General features: G+C 39.6%; 2 protein-coding genes across 2 annotated transcripts; one reads left to right on the top strand and one right to left on the bottom strand.

Annotated features, from left to right (window-relative positions):
• The first annotated feature begins 11,170 nt into the window (after window positions 1–11,170).
• On the top strand, window positions 11,171–19,164 carry LOC115377030 (Fc receptor-like protein 5). The gene is made up of 5 exons (XM_030076883.1): window positions 11,171–11,201; window positions 11,610–11,672; window positions 12,380–12,646; window positions 13,605–13,850; window positions 18,965–19,164. The coding sequence occupies exons 1-5, from the start codon at window positions 11,171–11,173 to the stop codon at window positions 19,162–19,164; spliced, it is 807 nt and encodes a 268-aa protein (XP_029932743.1).
• Window positions 19,165–20,580: 1,416 nt separating this feature from the next.
• Window positions 20,581–23,343, bottom strand: LOC115377028 (butyrophilin subfamily 3 member A2-like). Its single transcript, XM_030076882.1, has 6 exons — window positions 23,300–23,343; window positions 23,118–23,199; window positions 22,075–22,416; window positions 21,509–21,790; window positions 21,333–21,410; window positions 20,581–20,585 (listed from the first exon to the last, which is right to left on the bottom strand). The coding sequence occupies exons 1-6, from the start codon at window positions 23,309–23,311 to the stop codon at window positions 20,581–20,583; spliced, it is 801 nt and encodes a 266-aa protein (XP_029932742.1). The 5' UTR covers window positions 23,312–23,343.
• Window positions 23,344–23,474: the final 131 nt, after the last annotated feature.

Raw genomic sequence — 23,474 nt, 5'->3', positions numbered from 1 at the left:
TTTCTATTTACAATTTCCCCAAAATTTCCCCCCCAAAAAGCCCCCGGGATATCTGTCCCCCCCAGTGTTGAAATGGTGGTTTTGGCCCTGGTGCCCACAGTGAAGCCCAGACTGCTGGTCGTGGTGCTGTCCATGGTGCTGGACATGATGCTGGACATGGAGGTGGTCAGGGAGCTGGACATGGAGGACGCCAAACTCAGGTGTGCTAGTGCGTGCCTGTGAGGCCTGCGGTACAGGGTTCTGCAGTAGTTAGTAGGTGCCAGGTCAGCAGACTTTAACCACTTGCCTCCTTTACTCCCCACTAACGTGTATGGACAGGATGTGTGATGTTTACTCCCAGCTGGCGTGTGATGGGCAGGTCATAAGGTGAGACTCGGGGGCCATCAGCACAGCAATGGAAACGTGAATGTTTTTTGTTCTCGTGGCTCGAGGCCATGGGCCATTAATACCATCTGGCTCGAAGATAGAAATGTTGTAAAATGTAGAAAAGAAATATTTAAACTGTTATCAACTACAGGGTAAAGCCACACTGATGTATTTGCTGCTGTTTCCTCTGACTGAGGAAAAGATGATCTGCTGACCCTGTAGAAGAATTCAATCAGGATTACAGTTTGCAGTTTACAGTTTTTGTCCCTTGATCTTGTGGACTGAAACATAAGTGCTATGTAGTTATAAGATTACAGCAGATTTATTGGTTTAAACATGGACCGGACAGAAATGACAGTTTATTTCCCCATCTCATTTATTTACAATGATCCAAATACTACATTTACTCATTTACACACTCAAGATATTATAGTGTCATGTTGTTCACATGCTCAAATGTTGTCAAACATGCAAAACTCTTTTATTATACAAAATTGCATCATGTCAAAATACACCCAGAAAATGAAGAAACACTAAGCAACACAATTTATTTTGACGAGGTAAAATAAAAACATTACATTTGTGTAGCTAGTCATTAGTTTGTTCATTTATATTGCTTGTCTGTCCCTGGGGAACAGACAAGCAATATAAATGAGCTGATTTCTGAGAATCAGCTGAGAAATTAGTCATGACAGATGGCTGTTCACAAGAGACAGAAGCCCCCTGGTGCTGCACTGTATTTATCTTTTTCAGAAACTGAAGAAAATAATTGATCAGCAGCACATTATAGCACAAAATATAGATATAGATAGAAAGACATAGATAATAAAAAATACACACACAAAACACATCATTTGATGAACATCCTCATTTACAACACTGTGAATGTACAAAGAAGTGAATAACAATCTATTAAAAAAATAAAACAGTTTCAACAGTTACATGATTTAATTTCATCCTCTTTCTCTGGTTTCTCTGCTTTTTGCTTCTTGGATCATAAATCAACATTTTGAGCAACTGGATGATGTTGTTTCAGTTCCTCTAAATTAAAACAGGATTATCTTCTCACATCACAGGAGGGCTTTATCAGCAGAGTTTAAAGAAGTGCTGGTGGTCTCCTCTCCTCTGAAAGCTCTGTTCCTTCAGTTCTGAACTGATTAAAGCTTACAGTGAATTTCATCAGTCAGTGTCTTTATGTGTTTAAGTTCTTGTTAGAGTTGTTTTGTCTTCTCTTTTGAAAGAAACCACTGTTTTTCTATCTCCTTTAGCTCTCTCTCAGGTTCCAATTTTCTGTCCAATAGATAGCCGTGGATCTCTTTTAGTAACTGTTCATGTTCATTGCTATTTATTGCATATTTTTCTCTCTGCTGGGTCTTGGCCTCTGTGTGAAAACAGAAGCAGGAAACAGTGTTGCAGCTGAAAATCAAACCTGCTGTACAGTGTTGACCTTGTGTAGAGAAAAAGGTGAGAAACACATGAAGGAAAAATAAATTGTTACTTACCAAGTTTGTTTTGTCACCGTTTGTAAATACAAAAGGCAACGCAAACACACAGAAAGAAGAAAACAGCAAAGCCAGTGACGATATGAGCAGCAACACAACTACAATCAGCTGTAGGTGTGTCCATGAAGAAATCATCTGTAGAGTTAAAACACAGAGCCGCATGGAATTAATGTACAACTAGCCCTGTGCTGTTTGAAGTTAGTAACATGCCCTTGTCATAAATTTATGAACCTTCCTCACCTGGAACGTGAATCTCTGTCTCCCTGGTCTGGTTGATGCTGCTCTGCTGAACCCTGCAGGTGAAGCTTTTGCTGTGGCTCTTCTCCACAGTCACTCTGCTGCTGACAGTATAGAGGCCATCAGGACCTCTGACTGTCTCTGGAGCTCCAGCAGAGAGGAGCTTTCCCTCAGCGTCCAGCCAAAACAGCTCAGGCTCTGGGTACCAGCCTTTACTTTCACACTCTAAAACCACTCCACTGCTGTTTTTGGTCACGTTGATGACAGGAGAGGAGGCAGCACCTGATTTCAAATGGTGATTTCAATGTAATGGGGTCATATTAACTACTTCACTGCAGAGGGCTCAGTGATGCTGCTCCTACAATACAAATCTTTCAAAACACACAGTGACTGACTCACCAACATTGAGCTGAATCAAATCTCCTTTCCGCATCGAGGGAATCAAGCACAAATATTTCCCCTCATCAGAGAGTGTCACTCTGAAGAGTTTCAGTGAGATGTTTCCGTTCTTCAGTTCATCAACAAAAAGGGTGGTCCTGTTTTTATACTGTGGATTTTGGTGCTGAACCAGCAGACCATTGTGTTGAACATGGACGTACGGCGGGTCCAGGTCCTCTCTGGTCCACTCCACCGTGTCGGAAAAGTCACTGATAGTTGGTTCAATGCAACACGGAAGAATGGCATCATCACCAGCTAACGCTACTATTGGCTGACGTGAGCCAACCACCCAAAACTGACCTAGAGGGGGAAAAATACACAAACCAAAGAATAAACAGGACAGAACAACAGAAACAATCCTTTCTTTTTATCAGAAACAAGAAGAACCAGTTCTGGTTTGAACTAATAATGTAACTGCACTGATAACTTGTTTATTTCTGCAAAGGACAATAAAGCCTATACATCCTTGAATTAAGGGAAATTTGAAGAAACTTCCAGATCAGTTTCAGAAAATACTCCCATTAGTCAGCCATGATACCCCTGCATTTTGCAGTTATTTTCTGCTGGGTTAAAATTCTAAGTTTAAATGAATGTTTTCATTCCACTCAGCAGTAAAGTTCAAATTAGCAACAGCAGTGCAGTGTGGCTGCTCAGACACATAGGTTTACTGATATGGTTATATTGATAGTTGTATTGACATTTGAATTAACTAACTGTAGTAACTGTACTACAGTTAATTAACAAGTATGGCTACAGGTCTGCTTTTTTTGCATTTTCCAATGGAGCTGAAGTGGACTCGGCCAATCAGAGCGGAGGACTGAAAGGTCCAGTTTACCTGTAGAAACTGGGAGTCTGAGGATGAAGAACAGACAGGATCCAAAGCAGCTGCACACACTCCACTTCATTTTACTCTGGGAACCAAAAAAGATGCCGAGGCTGAAGAAAACAGGCTGCTGACACAGATCAGTCAACTGAGAGTCAGTTCAAATTAAATTTTATTGTTCTGTGGGTTGAGGACACACAGTTTACAGTTTAAACTCACACAAAACATTAAAAGAAGACGAAGCAGTTTAAAAATGGAGGTCCCCCCACCTCGTTATGATGTGGTGAAGAATGATGACTGCCACTCACTTCTCAAAACAGAGCTTAGAAATGCTTCATGGCTCCAAGACAACTCTTTTATTACAGCATAACCCAAAATATAAGAGCATATTGCCTGATCATTCATGTTGTTTACAATACAAATGACACAATGTGTAAATAAGATGATATTCATCTGAATAACTCCTGACCAAATTACCACAAATTAGTGGAATTCTGTATTCTTGAGCAGTGAGTAGACCATCATCATCATCATCATCATCATCATCATCATCATCATCATCATCATCATCATCATCATCACCGTCATCATCATCATCATCATCATTTTTAGCAGAAGTGTAGTAATGAAAGCATCTCTTAAAGATTAACCAACCAGTCTTTGATCCTATTCGGGAGAAGCTGCTCGACAGTGTCCCCTGCTGTTTATTTTATTTTCACATCCATGTTCATTTGTTGTTGACTTGTTTGCTGTTGGATGAACACATTCAAATCTTGTGATTTAAACAGACTGTTAGAATCCTCTCACAAACATGAATGCGCTACCTAAATTTCGTGGGTTTCAAGTTGTGCTGCCTTGGAGTTAAGAGGACGGACAGATCAGAAAGGCGATCTTTAGGCCCAGGCCTCTAGCCATCCAAAAGTAAATCACAAATGGACTTTACACCTAATCTTTTGAGTAACAAATAAAGATATCACTAGTAAACAACACTTCCTGCTGCTCTGTCCCTTACTTTCATGCTCATGTTTAGACACACTAATTGATTTGTATGTCATAGGCTACAGTGGATTAGGTGATTTCAAACAGTGATCAATAACAAAAAACCTTGTCTCCTCTATGTATGTATGTCCTATGTGAAATAATAATAAGTGTTTTTAATTTTTTTACTTTTATTTTGTCCAAAGAGAGTGAAAGACTGAAAATCTGCCTCATAGCTGCCACGTCTGAACAAAACCAACTCATGCAACCTGCTAATGCAAGTCCAGTTTATCCACTAAATTAAACAAATTAATGTGTAAACCCTTAATTGACAGTTTGATGCTCAGATACAAACAAACTTTATTTTAAAATGCTTAAATGATATGTAGACAGTCTTAAAAGTCATTTATGCGCGCTGAAATTTGCAGTGCTGAAGTTATGACATTTATTACAATTATTACAGTTTACTGTTACATTCAATTTGTTGTTTACAGATTTGACTCTATTACGCCCCTGAAATAGTTGCGGTTAAGAGGAGACTTACAGCCGTGACATCAGTCCAGCTTTTACTCTAAAAAGAGGAAATAAAGAATTCTTACTTATTAAAATTTAAATATTTATTAATGCTGAAATAATTTCCTATATATTAAAAAAAAGCTTACTTACCTGTTACAAGTCTCTCAGAGTCAGCTCGCCTTAGAGGACAGTTTGCTGCACGGCCAAAGTCCTCAAATAAAAAGTAATAAAAGAAACCATGTGAACCTTCCTGGTTAGATATTGGACGATAACATGTTGACTTACAAATTCATTTACATAAAACATTATCTAACTTGAATTTAACAATTTTGTGAAAGACAAACTGCACAAAGTAAATCAAAATTCATGTCAGGCTTTCTTTCATGTCAGGCTTTCTTTATGATGATAAATCGATATTCAGTGAAGAATATCAACACAATATACTGGCCAAGCAATATATTGGTCCAGTATAGTGAGTCTTACAGCCTGTTTTGAAACCAGTTCCACATCATTATGGTTCCTCATCCTGCTCTGCTTGTGAATTATCTGTCATGTGAAAGTATGTTTAGGAATTACACACAGTAATGAGCAAAATAAACAATGAATGAATGGATGAGTGAATGTATGATTATTTAATGTACTTGAGCAACAGATTCCCAGCCCAAAGAAATAATCAGGACAGACATCATGAAAGAATATTTAGCCATATTGTTTATTTGCAATGATCCAAGTGCAGTGTTTATCTATTCCTACACAAACACAAAGTCGCCTGATGTTCACAAAGTTGTTGATCATGAAAACTCAATATAGAAGCAGGACAGCCTTACAGCTTTAATTGTCACCAAGGAACAGGCAGCACTACTTTACAGAAACAGAAAACACTAATCAGCACAAAGTATAGATATAGATAAAGATATGGATATTAAAAAATGCAGACACAAAATACAGTTCAGTTGATGGAGATCCTCATTTACAACACTGAATTTACAAAGAAGCAAATTACAATCTATTTAAAAAAAAAAATAATAATAATAAAACAGTTTCAACAGTTACATGATTTAATTTCCTCTTCTGTCTCTGCTTTTTGCTTCTTGGATCATAAATCAACATTTCGAGCATCTAGATGATGATCTTTTCTCAATTCCTCTAAATCAGAGCAGGATTATCTTTTCACAGCACAGGAAGGCTTCATCAGCAGAGTTTAAAGAAGTGCCCATGGTCTCCTCTCCTCTGAAAGCTCTGTTACTTCAGTTCTGACTGGGTAAAGCTTCAGTTGAATTTTATTAGTCAGTGCCTTTATGATATTAAGTTTTTCATTGAGTTGTTTTATCTTCTCTTTTGAAGGAAAATACTGATTTTTTATCACTTGTAGCTCTCTTTCAACTTCTGATTTTCTGTCCAATAGAGCCCTGTGAGCCTCTTCTAGTAACTCTTTGTATTCATTTCTCTTTTTCTCATTCTCTTCTCTCTGTCTCTCTGCCTCTGATTTGAGTGTCTCAATTTGTTTCTCCAGTTCCATCTGTTTCTCTTTATTCCCTTCCTTCTGTTGCTCTTCAAGTTTTGCATTTTTTTTGTCCAGACTCTTCGTTGCATCTCTTTCTGCGCTGACTTTTTCTCCGTTTCTTTCTCCTTTCATCAGAACCTCAAGTTCCACGTTGTTTCTCACAGATTCAGTCTTCTCTCCTTCACTCTGCTGGGTCTTGGTCTCTGTGTGAAAACAGAAGCAGGAAACAGTGTTGAAGCTGAGAGTCAAACCTGCTTTACAGTGTTGACTTAAAAGGTGAGAAACTGAAGACAAAGATGCAGGAGCACAGCAGAAGTGTGATATTAAAGCTAAAATACATGATTTTTACAGTGAAATGACAGCATTATGGACTTTTTTTTGCTTTGCTTTGTTTTGTTTTGTTTTGTGTTTTAAGACTGATGTCTAACTGAGTAGCAGCTGAGATTTCCAAGCAAAGTTTGGTCACTGTAGCTCCTACAACAGTGATACTCAACTTCTCAACTTATGGCCTGGGGTCCACATATCAATATAAACATCAAAAAGCTGTGATAGTAAATTGACATCACAGCCTTTTGAGGGAAAATAAATTTGTGACTTACCAAGTTTGTTTTGTCTCCATTTATAAACAAAAAAGGTAACACAAACACACAGGAAAACAACAGCAAAGCCAATGACAATATGTTCAGCAGAACAACTACAATCCGCTGTAGGTGTGTCCATGAAGAAATCTCCTGAAATGATAAAACAGAGCAGCATGGATTTTATGTAAAACGCGACATCAGCTGTTTACAGTTAATTACGTGCCCATGACATAAATTTTGAAAGTCATATCTCACCATGAAGATGAAGCTGTGTCTCCCTGGTTTGTTGTATTTTGCTCTGCTGAACCCTGCAGGTGAAGCTGTTGCTGTGGCTCTTCTCCACAGTCACTCTGCTGCTGACAGTATAGAGGCCATCAGGACCTCTGACTGTCTCTGGAGCTCCAGCAGAGAGGAGCTTTCCCTCAGCGTCCAGCCAAAACAGCTCAGGCTCTGGGTACCAGCCTTTACTTTCACACTCTAAAACCACTCCACTGCTGCTTTTGCTCACGTTGAGGACAGGAGAGGAGGCAGCACCTGATGAGGAGAGAGACGGGGAGTTTCAAACAACAGTTAAAATAGAAATTGAATAATGATGTCTGGCACAGCATACAGTAGTGAAATCAGCAAATAACAACATTATATTGATGTCTTGTTGTGAGACTAGATATTGTTTGAAACTTTTCATATCTTAATTTTGTGATATGGCATTAGTTGTTTCTTTTCCTGTATTGTACAGGAAATTATTGCACTAAGTGATACCATGATGCATCACAAATCATGTAAATCAGAAATTTATTGTGTATAAATGTCATATGAATGTATTGGTAATTAATACAATATTGTTTCACTGTTAATAGTGGCGTACTCTTCCAAAGATTTAACGGTATTTTATTTTTCCATATTGTGCAGCCCTAGTGATGATGTCATGAAGAGACTCTGGTTGTACTGGACAGCACCCAGTATGAATGGCTGTATGATGGTCAAATAGGGCCATTCCTTGCAAAACCCATTTTTGGAATGCATAAAAGACAAAAAAAAAAAGAAAGAAAAGAAAACGCACACACAATGAGGATATGTCAACTTACCAACTACAAGGTCAATAATAGCTTCTTTATCCAGTGAGGGAATGTAGCATCTGTATTTTCCCTCATCAGAGAGTCTCACGTTCGAGAGTTTCAGAGAAACGTCACCTTTCCTCAGTTTGTCGACAAACAGTGACGTTCTTCTCTTATAAGATTGGTGGTGATCAATCAGACGGTCCGGACCGTCACGCCACACGTGGATAAATCTGGGCTTCAGGTCAGGCCGCGTCCACTCCACTGTCATGGCAACAGCATCCATAGCAGGTTCCAGATGGCACGGCAAGATGACATCATCACCAACCAGTGACAGCACTGGCTGAGGTGGACCAATCACCTGAGACTCAACTGCAAAAGAATGGGTTTGTTTTATATTTCTTGCTATCAGAACCAACAGACTTGGGTCACCTCTAAAGGCTGTGGGTCTGCCAAGAAACTCACGATACAGTTCAAGTTACTTTTTTTACTTGATAAATGGAAATGAAAGGTAACCACTGATTATTGCTGTTGCGTTTGGTGTGCATTTGCTGAAAACATATTTGATGTGGTAAAAGGCCACTAAAAGTCCCAACATCATGGCTTTAAGTCTATTTTTGAGTCAACTGACATGTCACCATTTTGGTTTTCAGAAATATAACTTGGCAACTGGGCAGATGTAAATCAGGCTCTGTGTGCACTCCTATAAAAGAGCCACTGTCTTCACTTATAGTATCCTAAAAATTATAGATTTATATTATAGATTATATTTCTCCACTATTTCATATCAAAAGTCCGTCAGTGATAAATGGAATTAAACATACATTGTGTGTCTAAAAGTAAAACTGTAGCTGCAGCCAACGCCAGAGAAGACAGCTGGCAGAGAATTGCTAATTGTGTATATGCATGTCATGTGCCATAATAATAATGTGTGTGTGTGTGTGTGTGTGTGTGTGTGTGTGTGTGTGTGTGTGTGTGTGTGTGGTTTGTGTAACTTACCTGCACAGCTGTGTGTTAGAAGAAGAAAGACCAAGGCAGTAAAGATGCTGAGCTGAGATTTAAGGGACGGTCCGTCCTTCAGGTGAGACATCCTCCACTTCTGAAAACTGATGATGACTAGATGGAAAATGTTTATTCACTGGAAGATCCTACAGGAAAAAAGATTTTTGGCATCAGCTAAAATTAACCAAAACATCTCAGGAGAGGATCAGAGATGAAGTCATAACTCTGCTTGCTAAAAAATAGGTCAATACTATCACTCATGGTTTGAAATTTAGACTTTATGGTATGGTATGCTCTATTACTCCTTAAGCATTTAACATTTTCTTGCTCTCACTTTCTTCTGCTTTATTTCTACTCAAAATAAACCATACACTCATTAAAAAGCATTAATGCACATTTCTAGTTCCCTTAAAATGCATCCCCCGTCCTCCATGTTGGATAATGTAACAAGGTATTTGGTTAACAGTGCCCCCTGCTGGTCATTCCTCTACTTTTAGGTGCTGGAAAACTAGTTTCACTTACATTTGTTCCCAAGGACAAGATATTACCTTGATCCTTTTGCTTCTAAAACATTGCCGTTCAAAGTTTGAATGATAAAACTGTGATGAAGCTTACATCCAATACAATTTCTGGCTATTTTTTTCATATGTAAGGCCTATGAGTGTAGTGAGTCATGCACATGTATGAAAAAATCGTTGTGGCTGATAAGAGATCCCCAGCAAGTCTGCAGACCAGCTTTTGTTGCAGAAATTTCTAATGAAAATTAAGGAAGAACACCACCAGAACAGGCTACATTTAAAAACATATATATATACATACCTGTTGTACGTCTCCTAAAGTCACCTCCGGCTGCTTCGGAGGAAAGTAAACTGCACGGCCAAAGTCCTCAAATAAAACAATAAAAAAAAAGTTGTAGGCCCTCCCTCATACTGGTTAATTTGTGTTTGTGTTTTTCTGCCTGCAGCCCAGATTAATGTGCACAGCTGTTAGATTACAGCTGCATCAAACACCAGGTTATATCCTGCATAAGGCCTTTAAATGAATTTAAATTAAAGTAAAACATGCAAAGAAAATAACATTTAATTCCACAAACTTTTATTTCATTGCTGTCACTTGGTAAGATGTTGGTTCACCAAGAGCTGCCAGAACAGCTTCTACATGCCTACATGCAACAGGCCTGTAAGATCAGTCAGTCTGTAAGATTATCACCAGTACTTCCTATTTTTAATAAGCTGAAAAAGTCCATCATTTCAGTAAAAATATGTGGGCAGCATGTGTTTTATTTATTTATTTATTCATTTTTTTTTTTTTTTTAATCTTTTTAAATCAATTTGGCAGCTGAGGAAAAGGAAATTTAACGAGATGCAGGTTGGCTGATTTACTGCAGGGGGCAGTCCTTTATTGTCACTGCACAGCAGTACAATGACATTTAGTTTCTCTTTTACAGTACACACAAAACAGACAATAAAACGTATCCAACTGTAAAAACAATAGAAATACTCTTGCTTAAAAAACCCCAGAAATGTAAAGTATAGTAATAATAGGAATAAATAATAAAAATAAACAATATATTGGAGCAGCAATAAACATTAAACACAGAATAGTCTTGCTAAAAAAACAAACAAAAAAAAAAAAAAAACAGAAATGTAAAATATAGTCATTACAGGAATAAATAATAAAATAAACACTATGTTGGATTAGCAAATAAAAAAAAAAAAAAAAAAGAAAAGATAAAAAACTAGATGATTCACATCTGGGATGATCAAAATTTCACATCTGAACAGCCAAGAGTATATGTGAGTATATGCAGTATTTTCCTGGCAGTTTGCAGTATACAGGTGAGTATAGCCCACTTCCTTCTCAGTGATCTGGTGTGTACTGACCTGTAAATTATTTATATAGCTAACTCTGGTCCAACACTGTGTTGTGCCTGGCCCATGTTAAATAAACTAATTAAGCAAATTAAACTAAACTAAATGAAAGCTCATCAACTGTCACTTCAGCTCTTGGTTCTCTGGTTCAGTCTGTTGAGGTCAACTCAGCCAAGGAGAGAAATGAGGTTCATCTCAAACTGCAGAGATGAGCTGCACAGGAAGAGGAGGTCCTCCCCTCCCTCAGATCTGAGCTGATGTTCAGTCTGACGCTCAGACAGTCAGCAGCAAGACAGCATGGAGGTCACAGCTGTCTGCCTCACACTCGGTGAGTACCCACTCCCTGCTTCATCTCTCTGGAGCTTCACAAACCAGAAAAGTTAGATACTGATAATGTTTTACCGATCCAGACAAATCAATTGGTTGAACTGAGAGTGTCCAATTGATATTAAGTATATTGATTTTACATCATTTACATATTAGATGTCAGTGCATCTTCTTGTGTCTTTGTCATGCAACTCTTATGAAGACTTTTACCAACAGAACTTCTCAGCCTTCAAAGGAAGATGAATCTGTTCTTTCTTTCATTTACATTTCAGATATTAAACCACTTGTCAGATTTCTAGATCACAGCCAAGACAAGCAGCCAGAATTAACCAGTGTTCTTTTTTTCCACTTTTACAGTAAGACAGCATGTGTGTTATACTTCTGTCTTCCTCTGTCTTCTTTTGCCCAGTAATGAATGTGTTGATGCTGCTGGTTGCACAAATTCAGCATGGCTATAATGCTCAGAAAGGTGGTGAGTACAACATAGTTAATTAACTTTATTTACTTCCCCATATCAACATAGTATAAATTGTTATAAAGATCAGAATTAGTATTATAAAGCATTAATTATTATGACCCTGTCTATTGTATATATATATATATATATATATCTATATATATATAGATATATAAGGATATATGGAAATGGAAATGTATCGTGCATTGTTATTATTATTATTATTATTATTATTATTATTATTATTATTATTACTTTATAATTGTATTTATTGTACAGACTCATCACAACATCCCACCATACACATACAAAAACTGTTATTATATATTATACTGTATATTGTAGCTCACTGTGTTGTATGTCACCCACTGTTATGTCCAAACATAACATAAAATAAAATAAAAACATTTTAAAAAGTTATGTAACAGAGGTGCTATGGTTGACCTAGATGACAGTGTAGTAGAATTAGAAACACACTCATTTCTCGTATAATCAGTGTCGTATGACATAACCCTGAGAACAAAGAACAGGCAGAAAAAAAAAAAAAAAAAACATTTTGGCGGCAAAACAGACTCCAGGCTGTATCACTTCAGTCTGTCATGATGGACAATATGGGCCATCCAAGTCCACTGGGTTTGCATTACAATTATATTAACCCAGTTCCCTCCAATGAGGAGCCAACATCTTTTAAATCAACCTCTTTCTCTCTCTCTTTTCCTCAGATGCAGCTCTTCTTCACATTGATCCAAACAGACTGCAGCTCTTTCGATACGAGCCTGTCTCCGTCAGCTGCGAGGAGTTTGAAGGCTCTTCTGGATGGAGAGTGATGAGGACGATCAAGGGAGAAATTAAAGCGTGTAGCACAAACCAGGAAACATCAAGAGAGTCCTCGTGCTCCATAAACAATGCCTACTCAGCAGACGGTGGGGAATACTGGTGTGAGAACGAAAGGGGAGAGAGAAGCCACGCTGTCAACATCACTGTCACAGGTATGGTTACAGAAACCAACAAGTTCAAATTACTATTACCTGATAGACTGTCATTCTGTATCTCTAAAAAATAAAGAAGTCATTGTTGTGTGGTTATGAGATGGTATCATTTTGCCAGGCAAGGACTTAAATTCATTTTGTCTTTCCTTCAAAAGAAAAAAAACAAAAACATCTTGATTGGCCTTTGGAAAATCTGCCATTGCTTGAAAGGAAAATGTGAAATGTATTTGATCTCCAGCCAGAGAATCTGACAAAAAATGGCCATCTTGAAATTATTCGTTCAATATTAGTTGATGAATTGCATGGCATTCTGTTCTTCTGAGCCCGTGAAACAGAAACGGGCTCCAGATTCGCGACGTGGTTTGGCCACCATGTTGGCCACATAGAGCCAAGACACTGGCCTCATGGCTGAAGTTTTGAAACACCAGATGAACTCCTCCACAGCAAGAAGCGACATCGTGTGTCAAAACTTTTCCGCCTTCCTTTTGGAACTTGACATTTTGACTAAAACAAGGAAAAATCCACCACCTTTTTAAAGTTGCTTGGGCTGATGGTGAAAACTTTGGTGTATGAGTAGTGGGGCAGATCTGAAACCCGTCCACCAAATTTGTCTGCTTTGGTCTGGAGATTACATTTTCAAAAACGATCTTTTTGAGGATGAAGACGAGGAGAAAAAATAAGTATCAACAATAGAGTATTAACCATATGGGCTTTAAAGTTTGTGAGGTTAACATTTTAGAAAAGGCAGTCTGTCGTCAAAACTAGAACTCAAACCGCTCAAACGTCCTCCTTATCCAAGTTACTCTGATGTGCCTGTGATTTGATTGTCCCAAATAGATTTTAACAAATGAGATTACACCAGCAGGAACATACAGAGGACCAGATTATTTGTGCATTTTGTACATTTAGTGTGGATCGGACATTGTAACAGCAATATTGTCTATATATATTTGTTCAGATGGCTCTGTGGTCCTGGAGAGTCCTGTCCTCCCTGTGATGGAGGGAAGTGATGTCACTCTGCGCTGTAAAGCCAAGACGACTCCCTCCAACCTCACAGCTGATTTCTATAAAGATGGCTTCCTCTTCGGGAACGGCTCAACAGGAGAGATGACCATCCACAGCGTCTCCAAGTCTGATGAAGGTTTCTACAAGTGCAGCATCTCTGACTCTGAGGAATCACCCGAGAGCTGGCTGGCTGTCAGAGGTGACACATCACAGATAAAGAAATTTAAAATGATCATTTGTAGAAAATCCATTCAGTTTTGTGTCAGTTTGCTGCAAAAATATATTGTAAGTTTTTCTATCAAGTTCATGATTTTATTTTCCAATACAAATGAACGTACCTTATGAAATGTTTTGGTTGGGACTCACATTTTAATTCAAGATGTGGTGTGGAAATATATGAAACAAGTGAAACTGCAGTGACAGTAAGGAAAGGCAACGGCATGATTTTTTTAAGACTCAACACTAAACTAAATGTCTTGATGAGTGGATATTGTTTGAATTGTGATATTTAAGCATCAGTGTGCAGCTTTTCACCTTGAGGTGAAAAGTATTTTATTATTCCCACCCTCCTCCTCCTCCTCAGCAGGTCAGGGTCCCGCCCCAACACCGACCCTGTTTTCATGCACTTCAGAGAGTTTTCCAGCCCTTCACCAAGAGCCTCATCCTTTCCCATGGGTGCTTGTCACTGCTGTCGTTGCACCAGTGGCTCTGCTGTTGCTGTTGGTCTGCCTGGTGGTGCTGCTTCACCTGGGGAAACACAAAGGTACCGAAAAAAATACCTACAAATGTTCACGTTACAGCCAAAATAAAGAAAATGCCTGAATTAATGTGGCTGTGTAAAAACATGGTCTTTCAAATAAGCTTTGTACAATTTACTTTCTTTGTGCTTTGAGTTTGTTATCTCATATTTGGCACAATTTGTCATCTAGAGAAAACATACCCATATTTCCAGAGACCCTAACCACCTTAAATAACTTATTTATTCAGTCACATTGTCTTACTTTAAAGCAAATGCAAGAATTCTGTCGAAAGGCTGAGATACTTCTTTCTTTCTTTTTTCCAAAGCAGAACAAAGAGTGAGAGCAGCTTCCTCGGCAGTGGCTCACCCACGCCGCGAAAAGGAGGAGACGTTATATGCAACTATTGTATTCCGTTAAGTGACACTAAGGGTAATGCTGGACTTGTACAGAGTGTCAAAATGATTTTTTATGACATTTCGGTTTTGTAAGACCGTATGAAGGAGAGAGGGGCAAGTAAGTCCTGGAGGACGAAGACAGTGGTGAACAATCTTTGATCCAGCAGCACCAAACAGCATCAGCATCTCTTAACATTTAAGATAAGCATGCCTGATTCTGCAGCCGCTGCAAACGATAAAGCCAAATTCAAGGTCTAATTTTTCAAAACCGCATCGTGTCACTCTAGTCAGTACCTCAAAAACAACCTTTATCCCCTCATTAATTCATTATGACCCTCACACACAAGATATGAGTTCGAGACCCATTTCCAGCGAGACTGCGTGCAGTTTCCATTTTGTTGCCTAAACCCAACCTTTCCCTTACCTTAACTAACCCTTTAAATTAACCAGGGTGTCGCAGTGCACCCTGAATGAAGCATTTTGGATGATATTCATTTTTTTTCCCTTTATTGCAAACCTGGAATTACAAATGTTAAGTAAGTCAATATAATAGTCTGTGTAGTCTTGAACAAGTTGCGTTTCCTTCTCAGACTCCATTGTCCTCAGACTCTGTTGACACTGTTGCTCACACACACACACACACACACACACACACACACACACATACAGCTGTGGTTGTACACACACACACCACACTAGGTTGCACTGCCGACTTTTCACCAGTTGCTTGTGTTAATTATGTGAAGCATGAGCTGAAGAAAAGCTGCGTTGTTTTGAAGTAACCAAGTCTCTGAGAAACTGCAGTTACTTAATGACCACTAGTTGTAATGTTGTGTATATTCCTACTAAAATACTTTAAAATATGTTTTTCATATTTAAAGGAAAACTGAACTTTGGTGTAGTGTTGGGTTGTCTGGCTCCCTGGGCGTCCCTGGGGAGTCCACATGCTGGTGAAATACATTTATGAGCAGCTCTGTGGTTCTACATTTTTCTGGACTTTTGTTGAACTCTTTGTCTGTTGAGTTTCCCCTGGACTCTGTCTGTACAGACTTCTGTTCCCGCTCTTTGTCCCTCATTGCTTCCTGTTGCTTTGCCCTCTCTTTAGTGTCTTCACCTTTTCCCAGCCAGTCAGCTCCTGAGTCTGTTCCCTGTGTCCTCCTGGCTCACCTGTCCCCTGTCTTGTGTTCGGTCCCCTCCTCGGGTGTGTCTTGTTTCCTCATTAGTTTCTAGTGTATTTAGGTCTTGGTTCCGTGCGTGCTCCTAATTATATATTTTCTTTCTTCAATGAAAGAAAACACAAAACAGGTCCAAAAATAACACCTTTAGCACAAGCAACGTGGATTATGCTGATATCTAAAGACACAATATTGCGGACTTTACAACCCAACGCTCTACCGAAGTTCAGTTTTATTTTAAAACCAGCAGCAGGTTGTGTGTGTTTATGAGCACAGTGAGCATGGCGTCCATTCACAGTTAATGACAGTGAACCTCACAGAACAGGAAATCATTTGGTTCGACCAGAGCCACTCGAGTAGCCGTCTAAAAGTTCATTAAAAATTATTCACATGATCAGTTTTGATGTGAGCGCTCTAAATAAAACTCTGCATCAGCCTCTATTTTTAAAAGCGAGCTGGTTTTAAGAGTGGAGCAGTTTAACCGTCTTGTTTGTCATGTTTGATAACGCTGTTCACCACCACGGAGGCGGTGCAGCTTTAAAACAGACACCATGTGGTCGATAACACAGCTAACATTTAGCCTGAAGCAGCTGTAATGTAGGTGTGTTGCGTGCTGTTGAGGTCTGTGGTCAGGAGGAACTTAACTTCTGTGTGTGGTTGCATAAGAACATTTTTAGAAATGCAGCATCGTCAGCATCGTCTCTAAATTAATTCAGGTACAGTTTTCTCAGGTTTCCTTCCATTTACTTGGTATTTACTTAAAGGAACAGTACAACCAAAATACAAATGAAGGTGTTTTCTGACTGAACCCCTGCTGCAGTGTAGTTTATCCATCCTGATAGTTCCTGTGAAGTAACGAACAGCAGCAGCTCTTTACAAAGACAGTAACAGGGATGTGTGATATAATCATCATGGGAACTATTTTCTGCCGAACAACACCAGAAAACTGTATCCATCTTCCTCTCCGAGAGTGCAAATTAGAGGCAGACACAGTTTGACATGATCTTAAGATTTCTTCATCTTCTTCTTCAGAAAATTGCTGAGCGCTTGGTAAAATGAAACTCTGTCAAAACCCAAATGGGTGGACTTCAAAAGACACAGCAGTCATTTGTTCATTTGTTCATTTGTTTTATGTTGGAGATACGAGGATTTCAGCTGACAGTGATGACAAATATATAACTATAAGAATGTGTGTCAGGATTGGTCAGCAGAACTGGATGAATGAGTTCAGTAAGTCCTATTATTTATTTGATTTATTTATTTATTTTAAGAAATGCAATTACTCACATTTTCCACTATGTGATTCATTGCTGTCCATTTTCCACCAGGGCAGTGGTGTACAGACACTCTGAAATAAAACAATTAGATTTCACAAATCAACAATAACAATTAAACTATGTATCAAAAAAGCAAAGCTTTCCAGAATTTTAAAAAAAAAAAATGAAAATAAAAAAAAATGCACTTTGGCACTGTATTTCACTCAAATCGCTGTCCAAAGAGGATATTTTTCCATCATATACTCATTTTTATATTACTTTAATTTTTTTTGTTTTTATTTTTGTATGATGTTATGTATGTATTCATAAAAAAATAAAAAATAAATAAAATAATATGATCTTTGGAGTGGGAGTTCAAACAGGGCTTAGTTGGAGTGATTCAAACCAGATTTCACTTTTGATTTTGAAATTTATTTTTTAAGCTGCTGAGCTTGTTTAGCTGCTCATTTAGGAAAGGTGAAGGTAGCACCAAAATTCACAGGGTGCATGAAATGCAGTGTGATGAAACTGGAAGCGACTGATATGGATCCTGTCTGCCAAAAAAAAAAAAAAAAAAAAAAAAAATTGTAAATGGACCTTAACATCTACAACCTCTACACCAACAGCGCTGCCTGCTGGCCAGTGCTTCACCTGCACATTTATACACATTTTAGTTTTAATCTTTCTCTCAAATGTGACGACTTATTTCACATCTTAAACTTGTATAGTGATCAGTTTTCCCCCCTTAAAAATGTCATTTCCTCCCCTTTTTCTTCCATGTTTATGTCCCTCACTGTGAAATGACCATCGTGCTAGAAAATTAGTTTCACTTTCATTTATTTTCCCAGCAGACTGTGAGTATGGCAACCTGCCAACAAAGGAATCATATGCAGACTAAAGCAGGTATTGTGAAGTTATAAGTTATATTGCAATTTATTACATTTCATGCACTGTTTACAACTTTTAGAGCACTGGATGTTTTTCAGACAGTTTGCTGCATGGCCAAAGTCCTCAAATAAAAAAACAGTAAAACAAATCATGTTCCTGTTCTGGTTACCTGATAGGCAGTAATGTGTGTTCATTTAGATTAACATGCACATGTATATTTTTGGCATGATTATGTTCTTTTTGGTCCAGTAATGTGAGTGTATCTGTGTTATAGCCTGTATTAAAACTATTACAAATCATTAAGATGCTTATTTAATTTACATTCACCACCTTTGTTTGTGAGCAACATAAATAAAAGAACATGGAGTTTACACTTGTGGCCGTTGCTAAGGAACCGATTAGTCATATTAAAATACTACAGCAGCCAATAATCATGAGCAATAACAACATTTCATCATCTTGTTTCCAACCAAGGAAAAAAAAGAGCAGGGGCTTTTATTCTGGAGGGTAACATGCACTGTGCACAATTGTCAAGGGTTAATTAATTTGAATTTATGTCTTTATGTGTAGACAGCTCAACAGGCATTTTTGTCCGAGTCGTGGTTACAAACATCAGCACATTTAGTTATGAAACGGCTGAAAATTTACAGGTTCAAACATTTCCGAAAAGAGGATTTCAGGACAGACATGATGAGTCTTATTTATTTATCTTGTTTACTTTTTTTGTGTTTGCAATGAATGCAGAAGTCTCCATCAAGACTCTCAGCCAGACTTCCTCTCTCTCACCTCCTGCAATGTGGTTTTGAGACATTTGTTTTATTGATGGTGCTTCCACTGTTCTGTTGTTTGTGTTCTCCAGTTCCTCACAGGATTTTGACTGGTTCGGCCTCTTTGTGGCCTCCAGTAACCCCTCAGTTGCAGCGTGGCCTGATGGTTTTTCCCGAGTACAAAAAGAAACTGAGCTCCCAGGAACAGCTGGATGCGTGTGAGGCTATTTCAACTTCGCCTCAATCTCACTCAGCAGCTTCTGTATCTGGTTCAGTACCTCCCTCCCTCTGAACCGTCTGGTTCTGCACTCGCCCCGTGGTTCCCCACTTCCCTCTGCTCTTCCTTCAGTTTCTCACACTCCTCTTTCTGGTGTTTCTATTCATTCTCTTTCTTCTGCAGGTCTTCTTCCAGTTTGGGTTTTTCCATAGCCAGATCTCTCTGCTCTTCGCTCAATTTATCCAACTCTGCTTTCAAGAGTCTCTTTTCCTCCCTCTCTGCCAAGGGCTGCTCTGTGACTCTTTCTTTCTCTCTCTTTTCTTCTTTTTCTCTCTGAGCAGTTTCTCCGAGCTTCCTCTTGTTCTCGTCTCTCTGTCTCTCTGCCTCCTTCAGCTGCAGTCTGAGTTGCTCTGTCTCTTTCCTCTGCTCTTCCTTCAGTTTCTCCCACTCCTCTTTCTGGTGTTTCTGTTCGTTCTTTTTCCTCTGCAGCTCTTTGTCAAGTTTGGCTTTTTCCATAGCCAGATCTCTCTGCTGTTCCTTCAATTTATCCAACTCTGCTTTCAAGAGTTTCTTTTCCTCATTTTCTGCCCGGAGCTGCTTTCTGACTTTTTCTGTCTCTCTCATGGACTTGGTCTTTTCTTCTTTTTCGCTCTGAGCAGTTTCTCTGAGCCTCCTCTCGTTCTCGTCTCTCTGTCTCTCTGCCTCCTGCAGTTGTAGTCTGAGTTGCTCTGTCACTTCCCTCTGCTCTTCCTTCAGTTTCTCCCACTCCTCTTTCTGGTCTTTCTGTTCGTTCTTTTTCTTCTGCAGCTCTTTGTCAAGTTTGGCTTTTTCCATAGCCAGATCTCTCTGCTGTTCCTTCAATTTATCCAACTCTGCTTTCAAGAGTCTCTTTTCCTCCGTCTCTGCCAGCAGCTGCTCTCTGACTTTTTCTTTCACTCTCTTTTCTTCTTTTTCTCTCTCAGCAGTTTCGCTGAGCCTCCTCTCGTTCTCATCCCTCTGTCTCTTCATCTCCTCCAGCTGCAGTCTGAGTTGCTCTGTCACTTCCCTTTCTGCCTCAAGTTCTGTGTACAAAAAGAAAAAGGGATCAGAGAGGAACACACAGTCATTGGGCTCTATTTTCCCGGCGCAGCGCGGGGTGGCGCAAGTGAATCGGCTGTGTCAAACCCAGTCCACGCCTTTCTCCTCCCTTGTGCCGGTAGGAGGAAAGGCGCAGTAGTTGCGCCACGGCGCACGGCGTGCCAAAATTGCAAAATCCACTTGGCCACACCCAGTTGGCGCAGCGCAGCCAGGTCTGCGAAAATAGAGCCCATTGTGTTGTGACATAAAACGCAGGAAAGCCAGGGGAAGTCCGAAAACATTAAAATAATAATAATAAATAAATAAATGAATAAATAAATAAAATGGAAAAAGAAGAACATATAAGAGCAGTAAACAAACAAGCATGGAAGGAGCAACCAACCCCCAAGAAAAAAATAAGTTGTCATGTCTGCCTCAATCTACAAAGAAACACAACATTAACAAGGATTTAAGATGTTACATGAGAAACACATGAAATCAAAAAAGCAAGCATATCCTGTATTACACATCAAGTTTATTCATCAGTCATGTCCTCGTCACACATAATGTGACATGTCAGGTGAGTCTGAGCGGGTTCAGGGCTCAGGGGGGACATTGGGATTCGGCCCAAGTGTGTTGACTCGCTATTGCCTGCTTTATTTAACCTCTGGTGGACCAAAGACTGAAATGTAATTTTACCATAAATGTTTCAATATAGAGGAATATGTCTCAGTGTGGACGGGAATGAAGGAAAGAAACTTCATTTTTACCACAAGTGTTGTAATATAGGGGCATTTGTGGGGATATGGTGGTTCTTCACTTGAAAAGTGGGCCTCCCTCCCAGCCCCGCCCTCTTCCAACGCCAGTGCCTGGCACAGACTACCAGCCAATAACAGACAGCCAGTTCAATGCCCTACATTTCACCTTTGTTTTATTGATGGTGCTATTGCTCTTATTGTTTTTATGATTAACACTTTCATGCCTCCTGCTGTTTTGTTGCTTTATCCTATAAAGCACCTTGTAAACCTTGTTCTTCTACATTACATCTATATGAACAAGCTGAAGAATGCTGTCATTATATCTATCTGAGGAACCCTGACACTAAGAAAGGAGAAGAAAAAAACTTTTTGACTTACTGATTTTGTTTTCTCTCCGTTTACGCAAAACAAAGACAAAGGCGAAACTACTCATGAAGACAAAGAGGACAGCAAAGACAATGGCGACGTAGAGAGCAGAACGGTCATATATATCCACGAAGAAATAATCTGAAATGACAAAACAGAACAACATGACATTTCTATAAAACTAAACATGTTTCAAGCTAATAGGGAACCTGTTTTACAGTTTATATGTCATTTCTGACCTGGTACATGAATCTGTGTCTCCCTGGTTTGCTGTATTTTGCTCTGCTGAACCCTGCAGGTGAAGCTGTTGCTGTGGCTCTTCTCCACAGTCACTCTGCTGCTGACAGTATAGAGGCCATCAGGACCTCTGACTGTCTCTGGAGCTCCAGCAGAGAGGAGCTTTCCCTCAGCGTCCAGCCAAAACAGCTCAGGCTCTGGGTACCAGCCGTCACTTTCACACTCTAAAACCACTCCACTGCTGCTTTTGCTCACATTGATAGTTTGAGGAGAGGAGGCAGCACCTGATGAGGAGAGAGAGAAGGAAGTACACACTCAAGGACATACAGTATCATCGGTGTGAAGTACTACATACAGTTCAGCAGTACAGGCCTACTAGGGGGTGAATTAATGATGCTGCTTCAATATGTGCTCTTTACACATTTAGACATTTCTAATCCTCATAACAGCCACTAGGGGCAGAGAAGCTACTCATCAACACTGACTGTAAGAAAGTAGACCATGGGGGAGCATCATATACTTTGCAATGAAAAAATGAGCCATAGGCAACAAACACAGTCCTACTTACCAACAACAAGCTCAACTATAGATTCACTGCCCAGTGAAGGGATGAAGCATCTGTATTTTCCTTCATCAGAGATTTTCACCTCAGAGAGTTTCAGTGAAGCGTCTCCATTCTTCAGTTTGCCCAGGGACAGAGACGTTCTGCCCTTGTAGGATGGATCTTGCTGAATCAGAAGCTCTAGACCATTATGCCACACATGGACAAATCTGGGCTTCAGGGCGGGTCTTGTCCACTCCACTGTTGTGGCCGCAACATCCACAGCAGGGTCCAGGTGGCTTGGCAAGATGATGTCATCACCAACCATCGCCACTATTGGCTGAGGAGGACCAATCAGCTGAGACTGACCTGAGGAGAAATGTGCAGTAGCACATTGTCTACATTGCTTATGGAGACAGACAGACCATCAGGAAAAGGCTGCCTGCTTCCTCTCATAGCTGTGCAGGGAGCTGGGAAACTAATGACCGACAGGCTGCAGCCCCACTCCTCTGCACACACACACACACACACACACACACACACACACACACACACACACACAATACTGAGTTGGTGACGTCAGAGGAGGGGTGAAGAAGGGGGGGAGAGCTGATGACTGGGCTTACGGGTAAATTGATAACAGATCAATGTGTGTGTCAAAAAGCTGAAATGTGTAACCAGAATCCAGGAAGAACACATTTTGCAACTGCGTCACATCTCGTCTGTGTTTTCTTCTGCTCTGTAACTGCGCAGCCGAAAATCACCACAGGGAGTGAATTAAAACTGATGCAGTCTCAATATCAACCCCCCAAAATACACAGTTCATAAATACACACACACTTTGGTAACAAAGATACGAGGTTGTGCCCAGTAGCCTTCATATCAGCCTTACATACTAACATTTAAGCCTTTATTTTGATATTATTATCATATTACTGTTGTTCAACGGAGAATTTTCGAGAATAAAAGACAAACTATACGCAGCCTCATTCTGCAACAGATCCGCGCCTTCATTATCCAAGAAATAAACTCAAATATATAAAGAAATACGTCAATTATCCATTGCTTACCTTCACACGGAGACAGACTGAACAGCAGAAACAGGCATCCGAGTGATAGAAGAGCTGGTTTGATCATCGCTGCTCCAAACGCCTGAGAATATAGGGAGGAAAATGTTCAAATGCAACCCGCTGTTTGAAAACACAGCCGACTCTAGCATTCGAATCCGGCTGCTTAAATACCCCCGATTTACCTCAAATGTCATTAAGTGGCACGGCAAGGGGGTCGCTTTCGAGGAATTGCCTCATTAGTTATACTTCCAACATTCAAAAGTTACACCTTTCCTTGGGTGTAACTTCCTGAGGCGAAATTTCCCATTCCCCCCTTTTACCCTAAACTCTCCCACAGCTCTCGCCCCACACGCTGTC

This window comes from Myripristis murdjan, chromosome 18 (genome assembly GCF_902150065.1).
Source record: "Myripristis murdjan chromosome 18, fMyrMur1.1, whole genome shotgun sequence".
Taxonomy (NCBI): domain Eukaryota; kingdom Metazoa; phylum Chordata; class Actinopteri; order Holocentriformes; family Holocentridae; genus Myripristis; species Myripristis murdjan.
This window is presented reverse-complemented; position numbering and strand designations above follow the sequence as displayed.

Coding starts and splice junctions, on each gene's coding strand:
- LOC115377030 (XM_030076883.1), top strand. CDS start 11,171: ATGGAGGTCACAGCTGTCTGCCTCACACTCG. Junction 11,202..11,609: donor AGCTGTCTGCCTCACACTCG/GTGAGTACCCAC, acceptor TCTTTTGCCCAG/TAATGAATGTGTTGATGCTG. Junction 11,673..12,379: donor CTATAATGCTCAGAAAGGTG/GTGAGTACAACA, acceptor TCTTTTCCTCAG/ATGCAGCTCTTCTTCACATT.
- LOC115377028 (XM_030076882.1), bottom strand. Junction 22,417..23,117: donor CAGTCTGTCTCCGTGTGAAG/GTAAGCAATGGA, acceptor ATTTCTCCTCAG/GTCAGTCTCAGCTGATTGGT. Junction 21,791..22,074: donor TATAGTTGAGCTTGTTGTTG/GTAAGTAGGACT, acceptor TCTCCTCATCAG/GTGCTGCCTCCTCTCCTCAA.